Source organism: Dendrobates tinctorius, unplaced genomic scaffold (assembly GCF_039654945.1).
Source record: "Dendrobates tinctorius isolate UK_male_01 unplaced genomic scaffold, ASM3965494v1 ptg000006l, whole genome shotgun sequence".
Taxonomy (NCBI): Eukaryota; Metazoa; Chordata; class Amphibia; order Anura; family Dendrobatidae; genus Dendrobates; species Dendrobates tinctorius.
Window position 1 is genome coordinate 15,697,965 of NW_027361674.1, and position 24,662 is coordinate 15,722,626.

General features: G+C 44.5%; 1 protein-coding gene across 1 annotated transcript in view; it reads right to left on the reverse strand.

The window, feature by feature from the left end:
- Positions 1-24,662, reverse strand: part of PRKCH (protein kinase C eta) — a 231,701-nt gene that overhangs the window by 58,385 nt on the left and 148,654 nt on the right. Inside the window, exons 6-9 of the mRNA XM_073571073.1 lie at positions 21,159-21,288; positions 16,924-17,051; positions 13,847-13,981; positions 10,448-10,621 (exon numbers count right to left, since the gene is read on the reverse strand). Of these exons, the coding sequence (XP_073427174.1) occupies positions 10,448-10,621; positions 13,847-13,981; positions 16,924-17,051; positions 21,159-21,288 (567 nt within the window). The remainder of the gene's footprint in view (positions 1-10,447; positions 10,622-13,846; positions 13,982-16,923; positions 17,052-21,158; positions 21,289-24,662) is intronic.

Below are 24,662 nucleotides of genomic sequence, written 5' to 3' on the forward strand. Positions count from 1 at the left end.
GTCTGGACTAGATTTTAAATTCATTTTGCAACTCATTTGATTAATAAAAGTATGAGTTTTCATGGAAAACACAAAATTGTCTGGGTGGCCCCAAACTTTTGAATGGTAGTATATATATATATATATATATATATATATATATATAGAGAGAGAGATATATTTTATTTTTTTTAATTTGTCCCACTGGGGAGATTGAACTTGCGATTTCTTGAGCGCTGGTACAGTACTCTGCAATACTGTAATTTTGCAGTGTAATGTAAAATTAATCGATACTAGATTTATTTTTTCCTAATGTAAAATTAAACCCCCCCCAAAATTGAGCCAGAGCATATGTTTGTATAAGTGCAATGCATAGGTGCGCACTCACACTGTGGCCATTTAACAAGCAGAACCTAAGATAAAAACAAAATGAGCAAATACTATGCAGTAAATAAATATTACGTGTAAATAACAGTGAACTTAGCTAACACTATTTTGATCAAAAAAATCATAAAAGCCGTCCCACTGCGCCAAGGTGACCCATCGGGACGGTCATCATATACGTAGACATGCAGGCACCCGATTCCCTTCTACATGCATTGCACAGTGTTCCATTTTGGAATTAGTTTCCATAAAGAAAATATAAACAATTTATGTGTTCGCTGGTAATACAAACTGACAATGCCGAGAAATGGCCGTCCTAGGAGGTGTCACTAAATGTAGCACTGTAGACGTATAACAGAGCAAACAGCTTCACTGTATATCTGTATATTTAGAGCTTCATTCACACTACAGATTCTTTTTCCCTTTTTTAACTGTCCACTATGCAAGTCTTGGGGTCCATCTGCTTTTGGCCAAGCTAAATTCAATAATGCATAAAGAAAGATCTTGCAGAACTCTGCAATCTGTGTGATGCGATGGGAGATTTGCACAGAACTTTTTTCACTATACCTCCAGTAAAGTCACCAGTGTGGTGCAACTGCGCCCCCTGCTGGACATTAATCATTTTGACTTTATTAAGTAATCATTCCCCATCTCAAACCCATTGCCTGGTGCCGGCCCCAACTAGATTACCTGTCAATTTAGGCAGAAAACATTCCAGTAGATTGACGTGTTCTCTAGTTACTAAATATATATATATATTTCTTCTAATGAAACAAAACATTACTGACATCTAGAAAAAAAAAAGTATGTTGCTTTAGATTATCCATGCATTAGTGTAACCTGCCAAAACCAATGATTACAGTGGAAGGTCGGAGGAGTGTGTGTGAACAATTTAAAGACTTTTTGCTGGATTTTCGGCAGACACCTTGGTCCCCTGATGAAATGCACCATGATGTGTCATCCAATGGGGTCAACGTGTAAAGTTTCTCTTTGGGGAGAGCAGCAAGCTTGTATAGGGAGACTTAGAAGACAGTCCCATCTCTCTACACCAGCCTGGTGCGCTCCACAAAAAAAAAAACAAACAACTTTCGCTTTGTGTAAGGAGATGGGCATACTGACCATGTTTCCCCCTTGAAGAGACAAGTATTTGTGCTATATAAAGTGTAATGTGAATTGTGATGTGTGGTAAAGATAGTTAGTAGCGTTGATAATGTGCATAGTTTGACAGTAGGGATAGTGATAGTTAATGTTTGGGACTAGCCCATAGTGGGAAGGTTTAGCACAAGTGAAAGAGACAGTTTTCTGTTTAATAAGGCTCAGTGAGTGACAGAGAAAGACCTGAGGTCTGGTTAGTCAACAAACTCACATCATAAGGGTGTCCCTTAGGCGAGCGAGGAGACTATAGCAAGATCCTGAAAAATGGGAAAGAGAGAAAGAATTGACCAAATAACAGATTTATCAAGAAGATACGGGTCAGTGGACTGACCAGAGAATTAGGAAACTGAGTGAGACAGGTCCTGGTACTGGACGGACCAGAATGTGAAACAAAGTGAGTTCCTCGGGAGTGAGTTTCTAAAGTGTCTGGAAGCTACAAAGCTAGTTTCGGCCATATTGGCACCATCCCTTTAAAAGGGAATGCGAGGCAGACCCACAGAGGGAAAAATAGAATTAGTCTTACCGGTAATTCGGTTTCTAGGAACCTTCCACGACAGCCATATCGGAGGATGTCTCCCCGACCTAGTGGGGGACAGGAAATGCACAAGAGGTTAAATAACCCTCCCCTTCCTGCTACCTCCAGTGTTTTTTCTGTACACACTAGCATGTATAGTTACCACCGAAGTGCAGGAATCATCCAATAAGAGTATCAGATAGGGAGGGAAATTAGTGCTGTCGTGGAAGGTTCCTAGAAACCGAATTACCGGTAAGACTAAATCTATTTTCTCTAGTCACCTTCCACGACAGCCATATTGGAGGAGTGCCAACAACTAATTTCTTAGGGAGGGACAACAGCCTGCAGAACACGTCTGCCAAACATTAAATCTCTGTTGAAATTTAGTCTATAATGTCTGGTAAATGTATGGACAGACGACCAGGTGGCGGCTCTGCATATCTGCTCAAAAGATGCGTTCCCTCTTTCTGCCCACGATGTTGATACTTAACGAGTAGAGTGGGCTTTCAGAGATGTAGGAGGGGGAACGTTCTGAGACGAGTAGGCGAGACTGATAGCTTGCTTGGTCCAATTCGCGATTGTATTTTTGGCCGCCTTTATTCCGACCGGAAATTTGAATGAATTAATTCTGGTCAATCCTCCAACTCTCCGGGTGCTGGAGGTAGAAGAGAACTATTCTATGGAGGGTGTAAAACACTTCTTCCTTCGTGTTGGAGGGGTTTGGACAGAAGGAAGGCAATACAATGTCTTGGAACCTATGAAAATTCGAGACTACCTTAGGCATAAAGGAGGGACCTAACCTCAGGATGATGCTATCCTCCATGATGGTTAAGTATGGCTCCTGTATTGAAAGGGCATGCAATTCTCCTATGCGCCTTGCGGTAGCAATTGCTACCAAAAACACGGTTTTTAGTGTTAAGTTTTTCAGAGAGTCGTGGAGGACAGTGGTTCAAACGGCTCCCTGGTCAAGCCCTTGAGAACTAGGTTCAAGTCCCAGGGGGGAACCTGACTACGAAGTCTGGGACAGACCCTAGTTGCTGAGGTTATGAATCGCTTGATCCATCAATGGCTTGCCAGATCTTGATTGTAGAATGAACTAAGGGCTGACACCTTAACTTTCAATGTACCAGGTGTGAGCCCTAGGTCTAGGCCATCTTGAAGAAACTCTAAGATCTGCACGATATTAGGATGGAAGGGGTCTGGAACATTTGGGGAACACTAAGATGAGAACTTCTTCCAAACCTTCCCGTAGATGGCATTAGTCACAGGTTTCCTACTCTTCTGTAGAGTTTGGAATACTTTTTCGGACAGGCCTTTAGCCTTTAGAATTTCGACTTCAGTAGCCAGGCCACAAGGATCATTTTGTGCGGGTCTGGGTGCAGTAGAGGGCCCTGGTGAAGGAGATTGGCCCTCTGGGGCAGAAGTATTGGGCCTTCCTGAGCCATGTTCCATAGGGCTCCGTACCAGCTTCTGCCTGGCCACAAGGGAGTCACTAGGATTGTAGTGATTTGCTCTGTCCGTATCTTCTGCAGTGTTCTCGCTATCATGGGAATCGGAGGGAAGGCGTAAGCCAGATTGGCCTGCCACGGATGGGAGAAGGCTTCTACTTCCCACAATCCGTCGGTGGGACTGAGGGATTAAAATGTTTCCACCTTCACGATTTGACCGCTGGCTGTCATGGTTAGGACATGGTTAATGTCCTGTTCTCACAGGGTTAACTTTTGCCGGCCTCTCTTTGGATCTGGGAGGGGTATTTATACTCACTAGCATTCTCTGTCAGCTATACTGTTATTCTGGCTGTGTGTCTGACCGACCCCCCTGGTGTGCGTGTATTCTGCATTGCTTGTTTGATTCCCGTGTATGACCCGGCCTGTTCCCTCACTCTGTACTCCGTCTCTCGTTTTGGTACTATTGTCTTTTCCGGTTCTGACCTCCTGGCTTGGCTATTGTTACTCTGTTGCAGTTTGTCCCTATTGTACCGTCCATTGCCCGTTCTGATTTTCTGATCTATTGCTACGTCCTGACTATTCACTCTGTCTAACCCTTTGGTACTGTCCTGCTATCTCGTGCTTTGACCCGGCTTGATCTGGTTTCTGTCTCTGTCTATGCCCCTTGGTAACATTGTCCTGTAGTTACCTTTCTAGGAGTTTCACTGCAGCTCCTAGCTCTGTGGAGCTTAGGCCACGCCCCCAGCAGTCACGTGCTTCAGGTCCTGGAGCATGCATCGTCACCGCTGCTGCCCGCTCCACAGGTATATTTGAGCACTGTTTTTGTACTCAGGACACGCGCACTGGCTCAGTGAGCAAGTGCAGTGCGGTGTTCTTGACACTGGCAAAAAGGTCCACATCAGGATTTCCCCACCTTGACACCAGAGACAAAAAAACTGTTTGGTCTAGGCTCCATTCCCTGGGATGGACATCTTTCCTACTGAGGAAGTCCGCCTCCACGTTGTCTGATGCCCTTAGATGTATTGCTGATATGGACAGCAGATGTTTTTCTGCCCAAGAAAAGATTCTTGCAGCCACCAATTTTAGGTCGAAGAATTTTGTGCTTCCTTGGTGTCGGATGTAGGACACTGTAGTCATATTGTCTGAGCAGATGCGTACATGATGATTTTGGACAAGGGTTGACGCTGCCAACAACGCTTCCTCTACAGCTTTCAGTTCTCTCAAATTTGAGGAGCTGGCTTTGACATCTGGGGCCCATATCCCCTGGAAGTGTGATTTCTCCACTATAGCACCCCAGCCTCTCTGACTGGCGTCTGTGGTGACAATTTTCAGTGGGAGCTGATCCCAGCTGACACCCCGCTGGAGATTCTGGTAGTCCAGCCACCATAGGAGAGACGCCTTCACATGACCGGGAAGAGGGGTCCTCTTGTTCAATATATTCCGATATTTCTTTGAACACCGGAGTACATAGGACTGAAGGATCCGAGTATGGGCTTGAGCCCATGAGACAGCTTGAATGCAGGCTGTGAGTGAACCTAGGATGGACATTGAGCCTCTTAGGGTTGGTGCCCTCTGGTCTCTGAACTTGGAGACTCTCTGAACAAGGTCGAGTTGTAGAAAAGATGTTCGCTTTTCTGAGTCCAAGAGTATCCCCAAGAACTTTTTCCTTGCAGAGGGAACAAGGTCTGATTTCTCCAGGTTGGGAATCCAACCTAAAGACTGTAAAATCTCCAGGGATCTCTCTACATCCTGGTTCAGGCGAGATATTAATGGAGCCATTATTAGAAGGTCGTCTAGGTATGGGACAATGCAGATTCCCTGCTGGCGAATGAAGATCATTGCCCCTGCCATTATCTTGGTAAACACTTGAGGGGCTGATGACACCCCAAACGGCAGGACGTTGAACTGGTAGTGGTTGACCTGGGGACCCTGGGAACCTGCAAACCTGAGGAATCTCCTGTGGTCTGGATGAATCGAGACGTGATAGTAAGCGTCCCTCAGGTCTATTGTGGCCATCACCCAATTTTGTCCTATGAGGGAGATTGCTGACTTGACCGACTCCATCTTGAATTATGTGTACTTTATCACTTGGTTCAAGGGCTTTAAGTTTATTATAACCCTGTGCTTCCCTGAGGGTTTCATAATTACGAAGAGGCGAGAGTAGTGGCCTCTGCCTATCTCCTGTTGTGGAACTGGGGAGATCGCTCTTGCTTGCAGCAGTGTTTTTATGTCTGACAGCAAGGATTTTTGGAGGTGTGCCTGTAGGGAGGTTACTCTCAGGCATTGAGGGGGAGGACTCTCGAATTCCAATCTCAGTCCATCGCGAATGGTGTGAAGAACCCATTGGTTTGAGGTTATGGACTGCCATTGATCTATGAAATTCGAGAGTCGGCCCTTCCCTTTGAAATCTCTCTGGGACGGCTGGTCACAGGGGGGGCGAAAAAATTGTTTTCTAGGTTTCTTTTGTTCTGGAAGCGACTTCTTCTTATCCGTGGCTTTCTCCAGGATGTCATCCAGAGCTGGGCCAAATACATAATTTCCCTGAAAGGGAATCGCACAGAGTTTTGTTTGACGTAAAGTCTCCTCCCCAAGATTTGAGCCACAGTGTTCTTCTGGCTGAGTTGGCGAGGACCGCAGACTTTGCTACTACTCGTATGGATTCAGCAGAAGCTTTAGCTCGGTACTCTGTCGTTTTGTGTAATAGGGGAAGAGAGTCAAGGATTTCTTCCCTGGAGGTCCCCTGAGTGAGGTGGTCCTCCAGCTTATGCAGCCAGCGGAATAGGGACCTGGCTACACATGTACAGTCATGGCCAAAAGTTTTGAGAATGACACAAATATTATATTTTCACATGATCTGCTGGCCTCTGGTTTTTAAGTGTGTTTGTCAGATGTTTTTATCACATACAGAAATATAATTGCAATCATATTATGAGTAGCAAAAGGTTATATTGACAGTTAGAATGAGTTAATGCAGCAAGTCAATATTTGCAGTGTTGACCCTTCTTCTTCAGGACCTCAGCAATTCTCCCTGGCATGCTCTCAATCAACTTCTGGATCAAATCCTGACTGATAGCAGTCCATTCTTGCAAAATCAATGCTTTTATTTTGTCTGAATTTGAAGGTTTTTGTTTGTCCACCCGTCTCTTGATGATTGACCACAAGTTCTCAATGGGATTAAGATCTGGGGAGTTTCCAGGCCATGGTCCCAAAATCTCTATGTTTTGTTCCCTGAGCCATTTAGTTATCACCTTTGTTTTATGGTAAGGTGCTCCATCATGTTGAAAAAGGCATTGTTGATCGCCAAACTGCTCTTGGACGGTTGGGAGAAGTTGCTCTTGGAGGACATTCTGGTACCATTCTTTATTCATGGCTGTGTTTTTAGGCAAGACTGAGAGAGAGCCCATTCCCTTGGCTGAGAAGCAACCCCACACATGAATGGTTTCAGGATGCTTGACAGTTGGCATGAGACAAGACTGGTGGTAGTGCTCACCTCGTCTTCTCCGAATAAGCCGTTTTCCAGATGTCCCAAACAATCGAAAAGGGGATTCATCAGAGAAAATGACTTTAGCCCAGTCCTCAGCACTCCACTCCCTGTACCTCTTGCAGAATATCAGTCTGTCCATGATGTTTTTTCTGGAGAGAAGTGGCTTCTTTGCTGCCCTCCTTGAGACCAGGCCTTGCTCCAAGAGTCTCCGCCTCACAGTGCGTGCAGATGCACTCACACCTGCCTGCTGCCATTCCTGAGCAAGCTCTGCACTGCTGGTAGCCCGATCCCGCAGTTGAAACACTTTTAAGAGACGGTCCTGGCGCTTGCTGGTCTTTCTTGGGCGCCCTGGAGCCTTTTTGGCAACAAGGGAACCTCTCTCCTTGAAGTTCTTGATGATGCGATAGATTGTTGACTGAGGTGCAATCTTTCTAGCTGTGATACTCTTCCCTGTTAGGCCATTTTTGTGCAGTGCAATGATGACTGCACATGTTTCTTTAGAGATAACCATGGTTAACAGAAGAGAAACAATGATGCCAAGCACCAGCCTCCTTTTAAAGTGTCCAGTGGTGTAATTCTTACTTAATCATGACAGATTGATCTCCAGCCCTGTCCTCATCAACACCCACACCTGTGTTAATGGAGCAATCACTGAAACGATGTTAGCTGGTCCTTTTAAGGCAGGTCTGCAATGATGTTGAAATGTGTTTTGGGGGATAAAGTTCATTTTCTAGGCAAATATTGACTTTGCAAGTAATTGCTGTTAAGCTGATCACTCTTTATAACATTCTGGAGTATATGCAAATTGCCATTGGAAAAAATGAAGCAGTAGACTTTGTAAAAATTAATATTTGTGTCATTCTCTAAACTTTTGGCCATGACTGTAGAGGCTACATTGGCCTTAAGCAGGGTTGTGGAGGCATCCCAGGATTTCCTGAGCAAGTTCTCCGTTTTACGATCCATGGGATCCTTGAGCTGAGATGAATCTTCGAATGGAAGAGCCGTTCTCTTAGTTACTCTGGACACCTGCACGTCCACTTTAGGGACCTCCCATAGGGAGCAATCTCCATCCAAGGGAAACTGGTTCCTCAGTTCTGAGGGGACACTAAGTCCCTTCTCAGGGAGGGCCCATTCTTGCATAACCAGGTTTCGGATGTTTTCGTGGATGGGAAACCCCTTTTGGTTTTTGGGCTTCAGTCCCCCAAACATCTCATCCTGAATAGAGTATTCCACTTCCGCCTCTTCCAATCCCATAGTGCCCCTTACCATATTAACTAAATTCCCCATATCTTCAGACGAGAAGTAGTATTTTTTGTTATCGGATATGAGGGCGGAAGTGGAACCCTCATTTTCCCAAGCATCCTCTGAGTTAGAGGTATCAATTTCGCCCTAGTCCGAGTCAGATTCCACCGGGGCTGCTTTCCTTTTCCTAGTAGGAGGGGGCTGTGGCGTCGCGGTCTGGGCAATGGTCATGATAGAAGTTTGGACTTCTTGTTTGATGAGGGTTTTTATACTGTCCAGTAGGGAGGGCTGCTCTGCACGTATTACATCATCTGTGCAGGGCTGACATAGCTTCTTCCTATATGCCGAGGGAAGTTTGGTACCACACACACTTGCGGCTCGTTTCTTTTTAGGGTCAGAGGCCTTGTCTCCCTAAAACAGAGAGAGAAGGCATGCTAAGTCACCTCAGAGACCACCAGGACAAGAAAGGGGGACCCACCCCGCTACTTACAGAAGGAGGGTGAACGCTGGGCTCCGCAGAAGCAGATAATGAGGGCTTATCGCCATCCATGGTCAGTCTGTCACAGTCACCTGTACAGAAAATGGCCTTACCTGGATGCACCCAGACCAGGGTTTAAATAGTCGAGGTTCACCAGCGTGTTCTATGCTCCTCCTCCCTTGGTCCACAGGTGGGGGTCATTCCAACCACCCCTCCTTGCAGCTGATTGTTCAGCGGCCGTCCCGTTCCTCCACCCCATTTGGGGTTGCTGGCTCCACCTCCTTGGCCGCAGTCCGGCCTCTATTGCTTAGCGGCCGGTGTCGGTGGAGCTCCAGCGCTGACGGGGGCCCGAGACGGTAATACCGGCCGCATGAGCGTTCCAGCCAGGAACGCCGGTGGGAGGCACACCGGAAGTTCGGCGCCGGTCCTACAGTCACTTCCGGTGCGCGCGTGCGCCTGCCGCATGTGGAGGAGGACACCGGGGAGCTCACAGAGGACCCCGGATGCACATCACTGCCTCGCTTTCCCCGCAGAGGGGCGCAGGAGTGGTGGGTAGGGGTCCCGAATCCCTCCGAAGTGGAGACGGGAGCAGCCATTGAGTGGAGGAGAGCGGAGCCCCCGACCGTCGGCCGCCCGGCTCCAGGTAATCGTCGTAGTGCCTCCAGTCGCCGGCCACAGCAGCACTATCCGAACCTCTTCATGCCCCATAGGGGACAGGAAATACACTGGAGGTAGCAGGAAGGGGAGGGTTATTTAACCTTTTGTGCATTTCCTGTCCCCCATTAGGGCGGGGATACATCCTCCGATATGGCTGTCGTAGAAGGTGACTAGATAAATATGACTTTCATGAGTGTAATGTGGTACTAGGCTGGGTTGTGCAGAAACAAGTGGGACTAGTGAAGGTTGAAACAAGAGAAGTGAAGACAATTTGTACAGAGATGCTCTGGGATATTGGAAGGTACGAGAAGAAATGTGCTCGCTACTTCATGTATATAGTTGTCAAACTTTTCTTCAGTAAAATTTCATTCTGAAAGAACTGGTGGTCTCCCTCTTGAACAGTGAAACATCTGGTCCTGGCCAACCAACAACATTGGTAAAGTGCGGCCTTCACAGGCGTAGTGCCCCTACAACAAGTCTACACCAGCTAAGACACCCTTCTTCACGTAATGTGCCGGGGTGTAAGAAACAAACACCTCGCCCATGGCTACCGACTCGTGCCAGGTTACAACTGTATAGCGCCTCTTTAAAGGGGTTGTCTGGCCTTGGGGTACAAGTCTGCAGTCACTCTGAGTGACTCCATATTTGTGAATCCTCACATCGCACTCACTCTGCGTTATGAGATTCTCAGGTGCTGGCACACGGAGCGGCAAGGGGCGCATTCAGAAATATTTGCATAAATGTGGTCATGTGCTGACTAGACATGCGTGGCCTTGCTCAATACAAGCGAATAGAGCGAGGCAGGTCACGTCTAGTCCAAATGTGGCCAGAAGTATGCAAATCACTTACTTGCGGTCACATGACCACCTGCTCCCAGAGCTGCCACTGGAGAATTCTCAGTCTATGAATCACTGCAGACCTGTAACCGAAGGCCAGACAACCCCTTTACGTTCTCTCACTCAGACAGCCGGTCTTTTATTTGTACTGATGAGGGGCAAAAACTCAGAAATATGAAAAATGGAGAATCTGGTTTGCCTTTACATCCTGAGTCCTGGAAAACAACACATCTGTTTAGTGAGAAGTGAAGTGTTCACTGGAGATCTCACCGGAGTCTGGAAGCAGCAGAAGAGCTGAGTAAGAAACGGGTGATTACACGCCAGGGCCAGGATGCGTTTCTCGGTCAAGGTGCATTCCACATCATCATCTTGAAGAATCACATCCTTCTTTAGCACCTTCACTGCATAAAGAGTATCACCCTCTCTGGATTTGGCAAGCATCACCTGCAGGCACAAGACACCAAGAAACTGGAGTTATCAGCTCAAAATATTATCAGAACGGTCTGCGGTCAACTACAACAATCAGCAGGCGTGAAAGCTTCCAAAAACATCATTGGTGGAGGAACCCACTTAATTCAGGACCAGATGACCATCTCAATGTGTATGGGGGCTTACTGACTCTCCTAGGAAAGATTAGGTTGGAGGAAAAGATCAGGCTGATGGTTTTCAATATGCCCAATCCTTTCATTCTTGCAGACAGATCCATCTGGCTAAGGTTTACTCCTCTCTCCCCACTGAAAACACATGCATGCTTGGAAGAACTGAAAATAATTTGGACACTTTTGGGGGCATTTTTTTTTTTTAACCTAAATGCATGTATTTTTGCAACTGAGTTTCATTAAAAATGTGGCACCGGTTACCTTCTATAGTTTCTGTGTTGCACTGCCTATTGCTGGCTGCAGAATGAGTTAACTAAGGACATGTTAGGCAACTCCTTTGATGAGTGTTTGTTTTTCAGAGCTTCTCTGAGCTAATTTAGGACCAAAAAATTAATCTCAAGATTCATGTGGCCGGGAATTAGCTGCGAGTGTCTCAGAGGAAACAATAAAATAGTTAGAACTCTCCCATCAGGTCGAGTTCACTGATGGGACAGTTAACTCATTCTGCAGCCAGTACAGATGCCATCAAAGGCAAAAAAAGCTAAATTTTTAACTAAATAATTTTTAATAAAAAAAATGCACAACCTAAAGTAAAAAAAAAAAAAAAATTAGTGCCGATAAGGTGTCCATATTCTTTAAAATATTTTTGGTTAATGAAAATGAAGAACCCTGAATAGTAATGATTAAGCACTAAAATGCTGGAGAGCTCAGTACTGGAATCGAGCAGGTTGGACGCTCGGATGCAGTTGACTCGAGTACCGAGTATAATGGAGGTCAATGTGAAACTCAAGCATTTTTTCGGAAGACCCCAACAGAAGGGCTGGAGAGGCAGGAAAATCGCTGAACTAGATAGAAACAGCGCTCAAATGGAATGGGAACAGCATGGGGAAGACGGCTGGACACATCTCTAACTCTTCCCCGCAGCTGGGAACAATGTTGTCAGAGTATTACTCCAGTTTTACAGACTGACAATACGGCGCGGAAATTCCCCATAGACTTGCATTAAATGCAATAAATCCGCAGTGAAATTAAAGCACATAAGTAGTAAATGTGTTTAGAAAGGTGTTTTTAGCCCGCTTTATAATAATTAAATAAATTATTGGAAAAAAATGACTTTGGGTCCCCCTATTTTTGATAACCAGCCTAGGTAAAGCAGACAGCTGCGGACTCATAAGGCTAGGAAGATCCATGGTTATTCGGCCATTCTCAGCCTAAAAATATCAGACCACAGCCATCTCAGAAGAGGCGCATCACATTAGATGCGCCAATTCTGGCACTTTGCCTGGCTTTTCTCGATTGCCCTTTTGCAGTGCCAATAGGGGTAATATTTTTTTGGGCTGATGTCAGCTGTGTAATGGAAGGTCATAGAGCATCGGACGCCATTGGATCCATATGGATTCCCATTACACATGGAGACCAAACATGGCTTTGCTACCTGGCTTCTACAAGCCAGTCTACGTATTTCCCCACCACAGGGTGCTAGAACAGATCAAGACCCAGGCGGATGTTCAGCCCATTCCCAAGATCTCGAAAATTTAACCAGTATACAGTTAAGATGTACGATAACTCCATAACTCCTCATGAAATTACGGCTCCCATTTGTCTTTGGGGGGGGATTTGATTGAAGCAGTTAAGCAGCTTGGGCTCATACTGCCAGAAAGGCTTTGGTACCAGCCATGCTGCTGGAGGGTGTGAGCTTTTTCACTTGGAGCTGTTGAAGCTGGACCACCTGTTAAGCCATGTGTCCTGTCTCAGCTTCACACTTTTGAAGGAGGTCTATAATCTCAGACCAGATATGGTGCAGTCGAGTGACATGAAATTATATCCCCCATATTGTTCACAGCAGGCAATCCCTGCATGTTCATTGGCTGTCTAAGGGTACCGTTACACCTAGCGATGCATCAGCGATCCCGACTAGCGATATGACGCGGTCAGGATCGCTGATGCATCGTTAGGTGGTCGCTAGTGAGCTGCCAAACAGGCAGATCTCACCAGCGACATAGCGGTGGTCGGGGATCGCTACTTACCTGTCAGACGCGGCGATCCTGCGTCCTCCCGCGTCCACGCGTCGCTTGTCAGCGCCACAGGAAGCCCAGCAGGAAGTGGCCGACGAGGAATGGTCCAGGAGCTTCTCGCGCGATCAGCGATAACCAGCGGGGGAGCCGGTCGGAGGTAAGTATCACATGCAGCGATATCGCTAACAATATCGCTGCAACGTCACAAAATCGGTGACTTTACAGCGATATTGCTTACGATATCGCAGTGTGTAACGGGCTTTACAGGCGTAAAACATGTGGGCAGAGACTAGAGCATGGCGCTCACTCCTCATTAATCCTGAACAGAAGAAGAACTTATTAGGATACACAAAAAGGATTTTCTAAAATAAATATGGCTTGTCCATGGAAGTGTCTTTTATTGTAGCTCTTTTCTTTTTAAAGAGAATCTGTCAGCAGGTTTTTGCTATGTTATCTGACAGCAGAGACCTTGATTCCAGCGATGTGTCACTTAGTTTACTGGGTGCAGCAGTTATGATGCAATCACAGTTTTCTCTGCTGCAGATCTAGCAATGCGAGTGCTGAGCTCTGTATAACCCCGACCACACCAGTGACTGGCAGATTTCTGTGTATACTGTATATTGACAAAAAGCTGCTAATCAGTGCTGGGGGCGTGGCTAGACTAGGAGGCATGAGACTAGTCATAGTGATAATCTCCTGCTGATAAAATACTGATGTTATTGAAACAGCAAAACACAGCCTAATAAATGACACATTGCTGAAATCAGGGTCTCTGCCCCTACATAATGCTGCTCTCCGATTACATAGCAAAAATCTGCTGACATATTCACTTTAATATATTGAAACTGAGTTGCAGAACCAGAAAGTCTATAGAAAGGTAAGGAACTATTTTTGGAGAAAAGTCCCTGCAAGTGTTAATTAGATTTGTACATTGACTCCAAATTTGGCTGCCCTACATGTTCTGATTAAGGACGTTAGATTGTGAAGGCCTACGGAAAACGCTGTGATACTAATAAATGTGCAGCATATGTCCAGACCTGGTAAGGGACACCAACCTTCCCAAAGCTGCCTTTCCCCAGAACACGTAAGAAGGTGAAATCCTCAATCCCAAACTTGTACTGAGAGGACGTGTTGGACAGAGAATCTTCTTCAGAGCCGTTTTCTGACCTGGATGGACTATTGTCTGAATGCTAAAAAATACAAAGAAAAAAACAAAACATTTAATATTTGACTTCATTTATAATTTAAAGGGAATCTGTCAGATTCCCCAAAGCCGCAGTCTCATAAAGATGCCCATCCCTGCGCCTCTATTAGGTGTGTTGATATGAGAGGCAAAAACTGCTGCTCATGATTTTCCAATTAGTCACCTAGTCCATCGGGCGCCTATTTTCCCAGAACAGTCCCGGCCTCGGGTGCTATAATCACACCCACATGGGGGGACCATCATCATCTTCACTGTCATCATAGCGTCACGGCAGGAGCTCTGGCACAGGTGCATGACATCCTGCTCTGAATCTAAGCTGGGCACAGCGAAAAAGTTGTCAATCAACCCAAGTGGGTGTGATTACAGCACCTGAGGCCAGGAGTAGACTGGTGGAATAGACACTTTGCTGAACTTCCTAGCCAATTCTGAGAGAATACGAGAACAGCATGATATAGGGGCAGAGAGCCTGATTCCAGGGATGTGTCACTTGCTCAGCAGCTTGCTGTAGTTTCAATACAATCAGTGTTTTATCAGCAAGAAATTATCACTACAGGGACTAGGTGTCATGTGCAAGACAGTCCAGCTAATCTGTGTAAACCCGCCCCCACCAATGATTGGCATCTTGAAAACAATGTATACAGGTAGCTGCCAATCAGGGGTGTGGGCGGGTTATACACAACTCAGCATTCATAGCAGCGCTATATCTACAGCAGAGAAAACAGTGATTCGATCACAACTGTAAACTAAGTGGCACATTGCTGGAATCAGGCTCTCTGCCTCTACACTCTGCTGCTCTCGGATTACATAGCAAAATTCGGCTGATAGATTCCTGTTAAAGGTCTCTGTAACGCACAGACTGAGCGATTATTTATTCCCAACAGTTTCCATTATTGTCGGCAGCACATCCCTGTTTATATGAGTGGATGTACTACGTACAAGTATTATTTTTTTTATATCTGTTCAAAAACGCAGTTTGATCACAGACATGTGCATCACTCATTAGGGCAATAATTACACAAATGCAATGGATCTTTACCTTAATCGCTTAATACAATAATAATAATGGATTCATTTTTGTTTTACAGGCATCAGCAAAACTGGAACAAACGGCAAAGAACTAACTGATTCCATGGGCTCAATGTGCCAGTCCTGGAATGGGTAGAACGTCCACAAAACTATCAAAGATCGCCACCTTGTGGTAATAAGTGTGATTTTCACATTTATAATATTTTTTTTTCAACACAGAGGGCCATTAAAATACATCATTAAAATACATCACAAATTGCTTACCCTTTCTACACCTTTGGGGAGCATTTCAACATTTAAATACTTTTTTTTAATACATCTTATTTCTGCTGTAATTGATCCCGTGCCATTAGTACAAGTTATAGGGGAGATTCAGTCGTCTGTCTGCACGGCTGAACATATTTGTGTCTGCGGTCTCCCAGCAAATCCTCCTCCCTCCAGGCACCCGGCGATCATATGGAAAAAGCGCTGTTAGTGCTTCCTGAACTGTATGCACAACTCTCGGTCAGCTCTGTGTATACAGGGATCAGGAAGGCAGAGATGGTTAGAAACCATTTCTGCCTTCTATATGGGGCGTCTGGCTGTCTATAACTCCTGCAGCTGATGAATCTCCAAGGTATAACTATAGTGGGTGCAGGAGCTGCAGTCACACCCAACCATAGAGTCTAGAGGTCCCTTGAACCCACAGAAAAAAGCTAATACTAATAAAGAGCCCAGCAGTATATACCTTGGATTCCCTTAAACGGTCCGGATACTGTATGGCATTTATTTCAATGTAGAGTGATATAATGTCTGTGCTTCTAGTGTATGCATGAAGAATATCAGGCACCAGAAGGCCCTACTTGCTATACAAGAGACTGCCTTTCCATGTTGTGCAGCCTTGTTCCTGTACCTTTAAAAAATTATTCCCAAAATATCAAGTTATTCCTCTATCTTCAAGATAGCTGATCACTTGCTCATCTGTGGGTGTCTGACCGCTGGGATCCCCAACAATCCCAAAAACAGGCTCTAGAATCCACAAAACAGGGCTCTGCAGTTCTATACTGAACGGAGTGTGGAGCACATGTGCGACTCATCTCCATTCATTGTCTATAAGACTGATGGAAATTGCCAACGCAATGTTTGGCAGCACCATAAACAATGAATAGATTGGACGCCGCACATATGCATCTCACATCATTCAGGAAGGGGGCTGGGGAGTCCCGTTTTTGGGGTTCCATGGCCCCATTCTTGGATATTGCTGGGATTGCCTGCAGTAAGACAAGTTATCACATTTCCTGTTATTTTTTTTCTTAAGAATACCCCTTTAAACATTTTAGACACCCCACTATCACAGGAATGTCATCATGTGGCTAATGTCATGAGTGAAGATAACCATTAGTGATGAGCAAACGTGCTGGGGTAAGGTGTTATATGAGCATGCTTGGGTCCTAACAGAGTGTCTTCGGCATACTCAAAAAAATATGTTCTAGTCCCTGTGCCGGCATGTCTCACAGCTGTTAGACAGCTGCAACACATGAAAGGATTACCAGGCTGTTGAACAGCTGCGAGACATGCAGCCCTGGAGACTCAAACATATTTTTCGAGCACGCCGAAGACACTTGGTTAGCACCCGAGCATGCTTAGGTAACACCTTATCCGAACACGTCCGCTCATAACTACCGGTTCACCAATAGCAACTCAGAAAGCGTTCACTGTTCATTTATGAAGACACTACCACAATTCCCCCTATAATTACATTTTCCATTTTTGGAGGAATTTCTTTTTAGAATTCGCCCACCATGTATAACTATGGGCAATTATACAGACAGTGTTCTCCAAATGGTCAAACGTTGGGTCCGGGCTCTCCTACAACGGTTTCCATTTGTCTGGCTGTTAACCCCTTAACAAGCGACATCTTACCCGTGTGCCAGGAATGTTCCCAGGCTGCAGACCCATTCCCGCCAACGCGTTTGCCAACTCCACCGAATTCACTCCGCAGTTATGAGCCACGTTGGCCTCGCATCGCTTGTGCACGTTCATTTTGCATACTACAAGGAGAGAGGATACGATTATTCGTCCGGCCTCACGTTGCCCTCTAGCAGTAATGCATGTAGGACACCTGGTCAAGAAAATGTCAAGATCACAATGCGGCAAAAATCGCTGCCTTGTTCAGAACGAGGAGGCATTTTCTCAGCAATTTGATTTTCGCGCTAAAGGAAATTTGTGAAATAAAACCATTTAGCAAAGAGAATAATAATGCTAATGTGATAAGTCCAGTGAGTGATATGTGATATTTTGGGTGCGGAAGAGGGAGGAAAGTTTTTACATCTCAGCGCTGGGGACAAACAATGCAAAAGATGTTCGGGGCCATTTTAACCTATTGGTGGATGACGGAAAAGATTCATTATTGCTTTTTGCACTTTAGAGAGTTGTAAAACTTGTCCCTATGGATTTTAGGCCGGCACTTGTCCCTATGGATTTTAGGCCGGCACTTGTCCCTATGGATTTTAGGCCGGCACTTGTCCCTATGGATTTTAGGCCGGCACTTGTCCCTATGGATTTTAGGCCAGCTTCAAAGCTGGAAAAAAAAATCACATAATACAATATGCAGTGCAAAAAACTGCTTGAAAAGGCAATCGATGAACTCTGCATCAATATTTTAACTACTATTCCGGGAGCATTTACTGACTACTGATGGTCCATAATGGGGGTTGTGGTTTGCTATAAGAGAGAAGGTGGTTTTCTGGTTTTGGAAGAAAACCCTCTTACCCACAGTTGAAAAAAATCAAACTAGGTGAGCTGATCAAACTCACTGATTGTCTGCAGCTCTTTCGATGTGACATCAACACTGTAGGCAATTACAGATTCCTGGATGCAGCGATGGAGACTCCGCTCCGGACCTGGAAAAGGGCAAGTTACGTGTTTCCCCCAACTGTAGCTGGGGCACAAGGGCATTCCATAAGTGGAAAACCCCTTTAACTCATCCAAGTACAAATACCAAAGTATACTGACCTAAGGCATTGATCTAGAGAAAATGTGAGGAAGGAAAAAAATGTCAGACCCAGAATAGATAAAAGAGAGTAAATCTTTATGGAGAGACCATTAAAAACATGGAATAAAAAGAGATCCAAACACGGAAACAAAAAAAGGTGGCTACGAAGTACAGTGGATGGGTGCAATAGTGAAGGTCTATGAAAGGAAATGGTGGTAGACCAGGGGGATAATCAATCTGATTTCAAATAAAGCGCAAGTGCAACATGAATATACAACCCAAAGGATGTAGAACCCATCAACCTGGGACAAATAATGTGTAAATATACTGTATATACAGTATATGTGATAATAAGTGATTCTATGTGTATCCACAATGACTTTCTGTCCTACCTCCTAATTACCGGGCTCTGCATTGGGACGCATAGTCACCATGCCTTCATGTGAGGTGTGAGTGCATGTGTGTGAAGGATTGGTGATGATTTGCCACCCCCAAAAATGACCTACTTCATGACTGAAACCCAACAACTGAGGAGAATGGGCACCTTAGTGGATCCAACACTGGCTTCATTTTTTGTCCCTATGATAAAAAATTGGAAATATGAGGTCAGATGTAAATCTCTTAGCTGTCTGTACATATTAGGCTTATATGGGCTGAATAGGCCAATGTCGGCAGGTTTGGCCAAGGGTCGAATATGTATAGGGGCACCGGCCGACTGATGGTTGGGAGAGAGATGCCGATCAGGCATGTCTGCAATCGCATTTTTCTCCCTGAGATAACCCACCAGCCAACGCGTCAGTCAACAGCTTTCTCACTCACTCGTCTGGCCGACGGCTCCTGTGCTCAAGGGAGTTGGCTGAGATGGCAGTTGGCCGAATATTCTTTCAGCACACAGCCTTTGGTCATCTTAGGCCTGTTTCACATTTCTGCTGTCAGCAGTCTGCTGAAATCCGCCAAAGGTAAAAAAAACAACGGATCCGCCTCAGTTTAGTGACATACGGATGTCAGCGGACCACTTTTCAGGACGGATCCACGGAAGATGCAAAGTGCCGAAATTTAAAGCGACCGCGGCATACATCGGATGTCAGCGGACCACTTTTCAGGACGGATCCGCAGAAGATGCAAAGTGCCGAAACTTAAAGCGACCGCGGCAGAGAGAGAGAGAGAGAGAATTTCGCCGCTTCCAGAATGGTATTTCAGGGTTAAAATGCTTCCCGGAGCAAAGTGCATGCGCACTAAAAAATAGCGGACCGTCAACCGAAAAAAACGTTGCCGGGTCCGTCTGGTCCGCCCGGGAACCGCTAAAATTTTCACGGATCCGTCAAAAAACGAATCCAACGGACGACCGTCAGTCAACATCCGCCACTAATGCAAGTCTATGGGGGGAAAAAGCGGATCTGCCAAAAAAGGGGCGGATCCGTTTTTTTCAGAAACTGGAGGATTTTGACTAACGTCAAAGAACGGAAATTTGAAAAAGGCCTTATATGTATGGTCAGTTTTAAGGCCCCAAATACACATTGGATGGAAATCGTCTGAACCTGCCAACCATCTGATGTTTTTTGGAACCTCCTGACTCTCAGTCAATAGAAGATATCAGAGAAATGAAGTATCAGGGCGTTGCAATTTTTACGCCCGATCCTTTTGTTTTCCAACTAAACAAGCTGCTGCCAGAGGTGTGTGGCAGCAGCTTTCTCCTCCATTACTGTGGGGGAAACAGGAATGTTAGGTCAAAGCAAGGACTCGTATGTGAGGAAGTCAGGGTGACTCTCACCACAACAGAACTCAAAGGATCATTGGTATCCATCATGTGATGGATTCAGCAGGCTTGTAACCGAACTGGAAATGGGAAAGGATGACATGTGTGAACTTATTTTTTCAATACATAAAAAAAAAATTATTAAAGCAGAAGTTACATTTTCCAGACAGATTTTATGGTTATTTTCATATGCAACATGCCCTTGTTAAGGTCACTGTGGAAAAGGTGGGGCTTTACAAGTGACAGGCAGGGGTTTATTAATGTATTATTAGAATTTTGTGTTTTATAATTTAATTTACTAATATTTTTTTCAACTTTTTTTTACATATTAGATGGCAATTGTGTGGGGTCTACATAAAATATAACATGCCGTAGAGTAAGGCCCCTCAATGTCTGCATATTGGTGGTCACTATGGGTTCAATAACTACTAAACTAAAAACTGTCACAAAACTAACAGAGAAGCGGCTCTTGTTGCCCACGGCGACCAATCAAAATACAGCTTTCATTTCATTTCTCCTGAACTGGGTAAGACTTGAAAGCTAAGCCCTGATTGGTCACTATGGGCAACAAGGCCCATTTCGATAAAGAAAGCCCATAGTGTCCTAAAAGAGAAAAAGTGTATTATCCACATAGGACTTTCTTTCTATACATGTTTTCTAACTCTCACCAGTGTGTGATATTTCACACTATACTATTATCTGCCGTGCCAATACTCTTGTTCTGGATTTCCCGAGAAATTAGCTGTATGTGGGAAAATAGCTTCCAGGATGACACATAAATAACCAAAATGATCAAAGCGGTCTAAAAGAAAGATGGTCTTTCTTGTCCACAACAGCCAATCAGGGTTCAGTTTTCATTTTTTAAACAGCTCTGGCAATATGAAAGTTGCGCTGTGATTGGTTAATAAGAACAAAAACAAAATTTCTTTTAGATATTTTTAGCCAATTGGCCCCAGTACACTGCCCGTTTCTAATGAACGTTGTTAACAGCCAATTTAAAAAATTGATAACAATCTAACAAGAGAGGGAAACGGTTAGGAAAGTGCGCCACATGGAAAGGGGTAATAGGAACTGTAGTAAAAACGGCAACAGGGAGGTTTTCACGAAATGAGTCCAATATGAAAGCCGGTTTTGCATTGTGGGATGAGTGTTGGAACCAGGGACAAAACTGCGGAGTTTGGGTATACAATGTAGTATGGCGCTATTCACACTTATCAAAACATCCACTACTATAGCTGACATGAAGCGTAGGACAGGCTGACTGTGAAAAGGAGCCAAACTTTCATTGAAGGAGTCCTTCTGGTTCCCATGTTTTTTTTTACATAAAATCCAGATAATACATATAGAATGAAGCGGTACCATTCTACTGCACACTATGGCGGCACGGGTTATTACAACATGACTTACTTTTACACTGTAATCCCTGCCTCATTAGCCCCCATAATAACGACCCACAATGGTCACAGAACGTCAGCACCTTGTAATTGTGGTCACGAAACTTGTGGGGTAAATTGATACCGAACCTCTGTTCAAAGATCTAAAAGCAAAATACATAGTTAGCAAAGTATATATATATATATATATGTCTACATATATACACTCATACGTAGTAATAATACATATACCGTGCTCTGTATATGTAAAATAACTAGGATCCCGTGGGCTCCAGGGCCAATATTTCTCACCAACAACTTCTTGTTCAGATAACCACTGACGCTGCCAAAGTTATGTCCATAAATTGATAATGCCCCCGATATGCCTCCATACATTAAAGTGGTTTTTCACTTTTCGAAAAATGTTGCTTGTCATGTGAAACAACAAAATGAGATAGTACTCATCCTGCCCTAGCTCTCCATCGCTGCTGCGATCTCAGGGTTTTTGTTGGATTGGAGACATCAGGTTGACAGTTTATATCTCCTGCTGCAGCCAATCACTGAGCTCAGCTTGTGCCATATCTCCCTAAACCGATAACCTGTGCTCAATGATTGGCTGCAGCGGTGATGTGAGCTGTTGTCACCAATCACTGAGCTCTGCAGCTTGTGCCATCACCCTGAACCAAGCTGTGCTCAGTGATTAGCTGCAGCGGTGATGTGAGCTGTTGATATGATGTGATCGCTAACACTGGAGCAGTAGTAGAGTGCCAGCGAAGGACTTTGGGTGGGCAAGTAATATCCGATTTTGTTATTTTACAGGACAATGTTTGGGGTCTACTTTTCTTAAAGTCAAAATAAATAAAACTTTTTGGTGATAATTCTAAGCGGTATGTGTGGAGAAAACCAGGCACTGCCCATCACCTGCATAAATACAATCCCAACAGTGAAACATGGTGGTGGCAGCTTCATGCTATGGGCGTGTTTTTCAGCCGCAGGGACAGGATGACTGGTTGCAATTGAAGGAAACATGAATGTAGCCAAGTACAGAGATATCCTGGATGAAAACCTCTTCCAGAGTGCTCTGGACCTCAGATGTGGCTTAAGGTTCACCTTCCAACAAGGCATTGACCCTAAGCACACAGTTAAAATAACAAAGGAGAGGCTTCAGTACAACTCTGTGACCATTCTTGACTGGTCCAGCCAGAGCCCTGACCTAAACCCAATTGAGCATCTCTGGAGAGACCTGAAAATGGCTGTCCACCAACGTTCACCATCCAACCTGATGGAACTGGAGAGGATCTGCAAGGAAGAATGGCAGAGGATCCCCAAATCCAGGTGTGAAAAACTTGTTGCATCATTCCCAAGAAGACTCATGGCTGTACTAGCTCAAAAGGGTGCTTCCACCCAATACTGAGCAAAGAGTCTGAATACTTCTGACCATATATTTCAATTTTTATTTTTTAATAAATTTGCAAAAATTTTGAAATTTCTGTTTTTTTTCAGTCAAGATGGGGTGCAGAGTATATGAGGAAAAAAAAAAAGAACTTTTTTGAATTTACCAAATGGCTGCAATGAAATAAAGAGTGGAAAATTTAAAGGGGTCTGAATACTTTCCGTACCGACTGTATTGAGGCACAAAGTGCATTATTAATATAATAAAGCCCAAAATGGTGCTTTTATTGATGTATAGAGGTTTGTAGAAAATCATCTACACTCACATGAAGGATTTCAGCTTGCTGCTGGTTTATTTAACACATTAGTTCACCAAAGTGTTGGGTAAGGGGACAGAAAAGCGACAAGCAGTGCTGGAAGCTTAACATTAAGAACCATCACGAGTCTTTTTCATATTTGTTGCTGGAGTGTTTAGGAGTAAGATATCAGCTCTGCACGCACTCCGCAAAGGGGCATTTTTAGTATCCGTACCAACTGTATATGTGCCTTTAATATTGCTAATAATGGAACTCCATATACTAATAATACCCTCTGTGTGCCTCCATAAACTAATAATGCCACCTCTGTGACTCCATATACTAATAATGCCCTCTCTGTGTCTCCATATAGTAATAATACCCCCTCTGTGCCTCCATATACTAATAATGCCCCCTCTGTGACTCTATATAGTAATAATGCCACCTCTGTGTCTTCATATAGTAATAATACCCCCTCTGTGCCTCCATATACTAATAATACCCTCTGTGTGCCTCCATAAACTAATAATGCCACCTCTGTGACTCCATATACTAATAATGCCATCTCTGTGTCTCCATATAGTAATAATACCCCCTCTGTGCCTCCATATACTAATAATGCCCTCTCTGTGCCTCCATATAGTAATAATGCCCTCTCTGTGCCTCCATATAGTAATAATGCCCCCTCTGTGACTCCATATAGTAATAATACCCCCTCTGTGCCTCCATATACTAATAATGCCCTCTCTGTGCCTCCATATAGTAATAATGCCCTCTCTGTGCCTCCATATAGTAATAATTCCCCCTCTGTGACTCTATATAGTAATTATGCCACCTCTGTGTCTTCATATAGTAATAATACCCCCTCTGTGCCTCCATATACTAATAATGCTCTCTGTGCCTCCATATAGTAATAATGCCACCTCTGTGTCTCCATATAATACCCCCTCTCTGTGCCTCCATATACTAATAATGCCCTCTCTGTGCCTCTATATAGTAATAATGCCCCCTCTGTGACTCTATATAGTAATAATGCCCCCTCTGTGACTCTATATAGTAATAATGCCACCTCTGTGTCTTCATATAGTAATAATACCCCCTCTGTGCCTCCATATACTAATAATGCTCTCTGTGCCTCCATATAGTAATAATGCCACCTCTGTGTCTCCATATAATACCCCCTCTCTGTGCCTCCATATACTAATAATGCCCTCTCTGTGCCTCCATATATTAATAATGCCCTCTCTGTGCCTCTATATAGTAATAATGCCCCCTCTGTGACTCTATATAGTAATAATGCCCCCTCTGTGACTCTATATAGTAATAATGCCACCTCTGTGTCTTCATATAGTAATAATACCCCCTCTGTGCCTCCATATACTAATAATGCTCTCTGTGCCTCCATATAGTAATAATGCCACCTCTGTGTCTCCATATAATACCCCCTCTCTGCGCCTCCATATACTAACAATGCCCTAGCTGTGTCTCCATATACTAATAATGCCCCCTATGAGCCTCCATATACTAATAATGCCCTCTCTGTGCCTCCATATAGTAATAATGCCTCCTCTGTGTCTCCATATACTAATAATGCCCTCTCTGTGCCTCCATATAGTAATAATGCTTCCTCTGTGTCTCCATATACTAATAATGCCCTCTCTGTGCCTCCATATAGTAATAATGCTTCCTCTGTGTCTCCATATACTAATAATGCCCTCTCTGTGCCTCCATATAGTAATAATGCCTCCTCTGTGCCTTCATATACTAATAATGCCCTCTGTGTCTCCATATAGTAATATTGCCTTCTCTGTGCCTCCACATACTAATAATGCCCCCTCTGTGCCTCCATA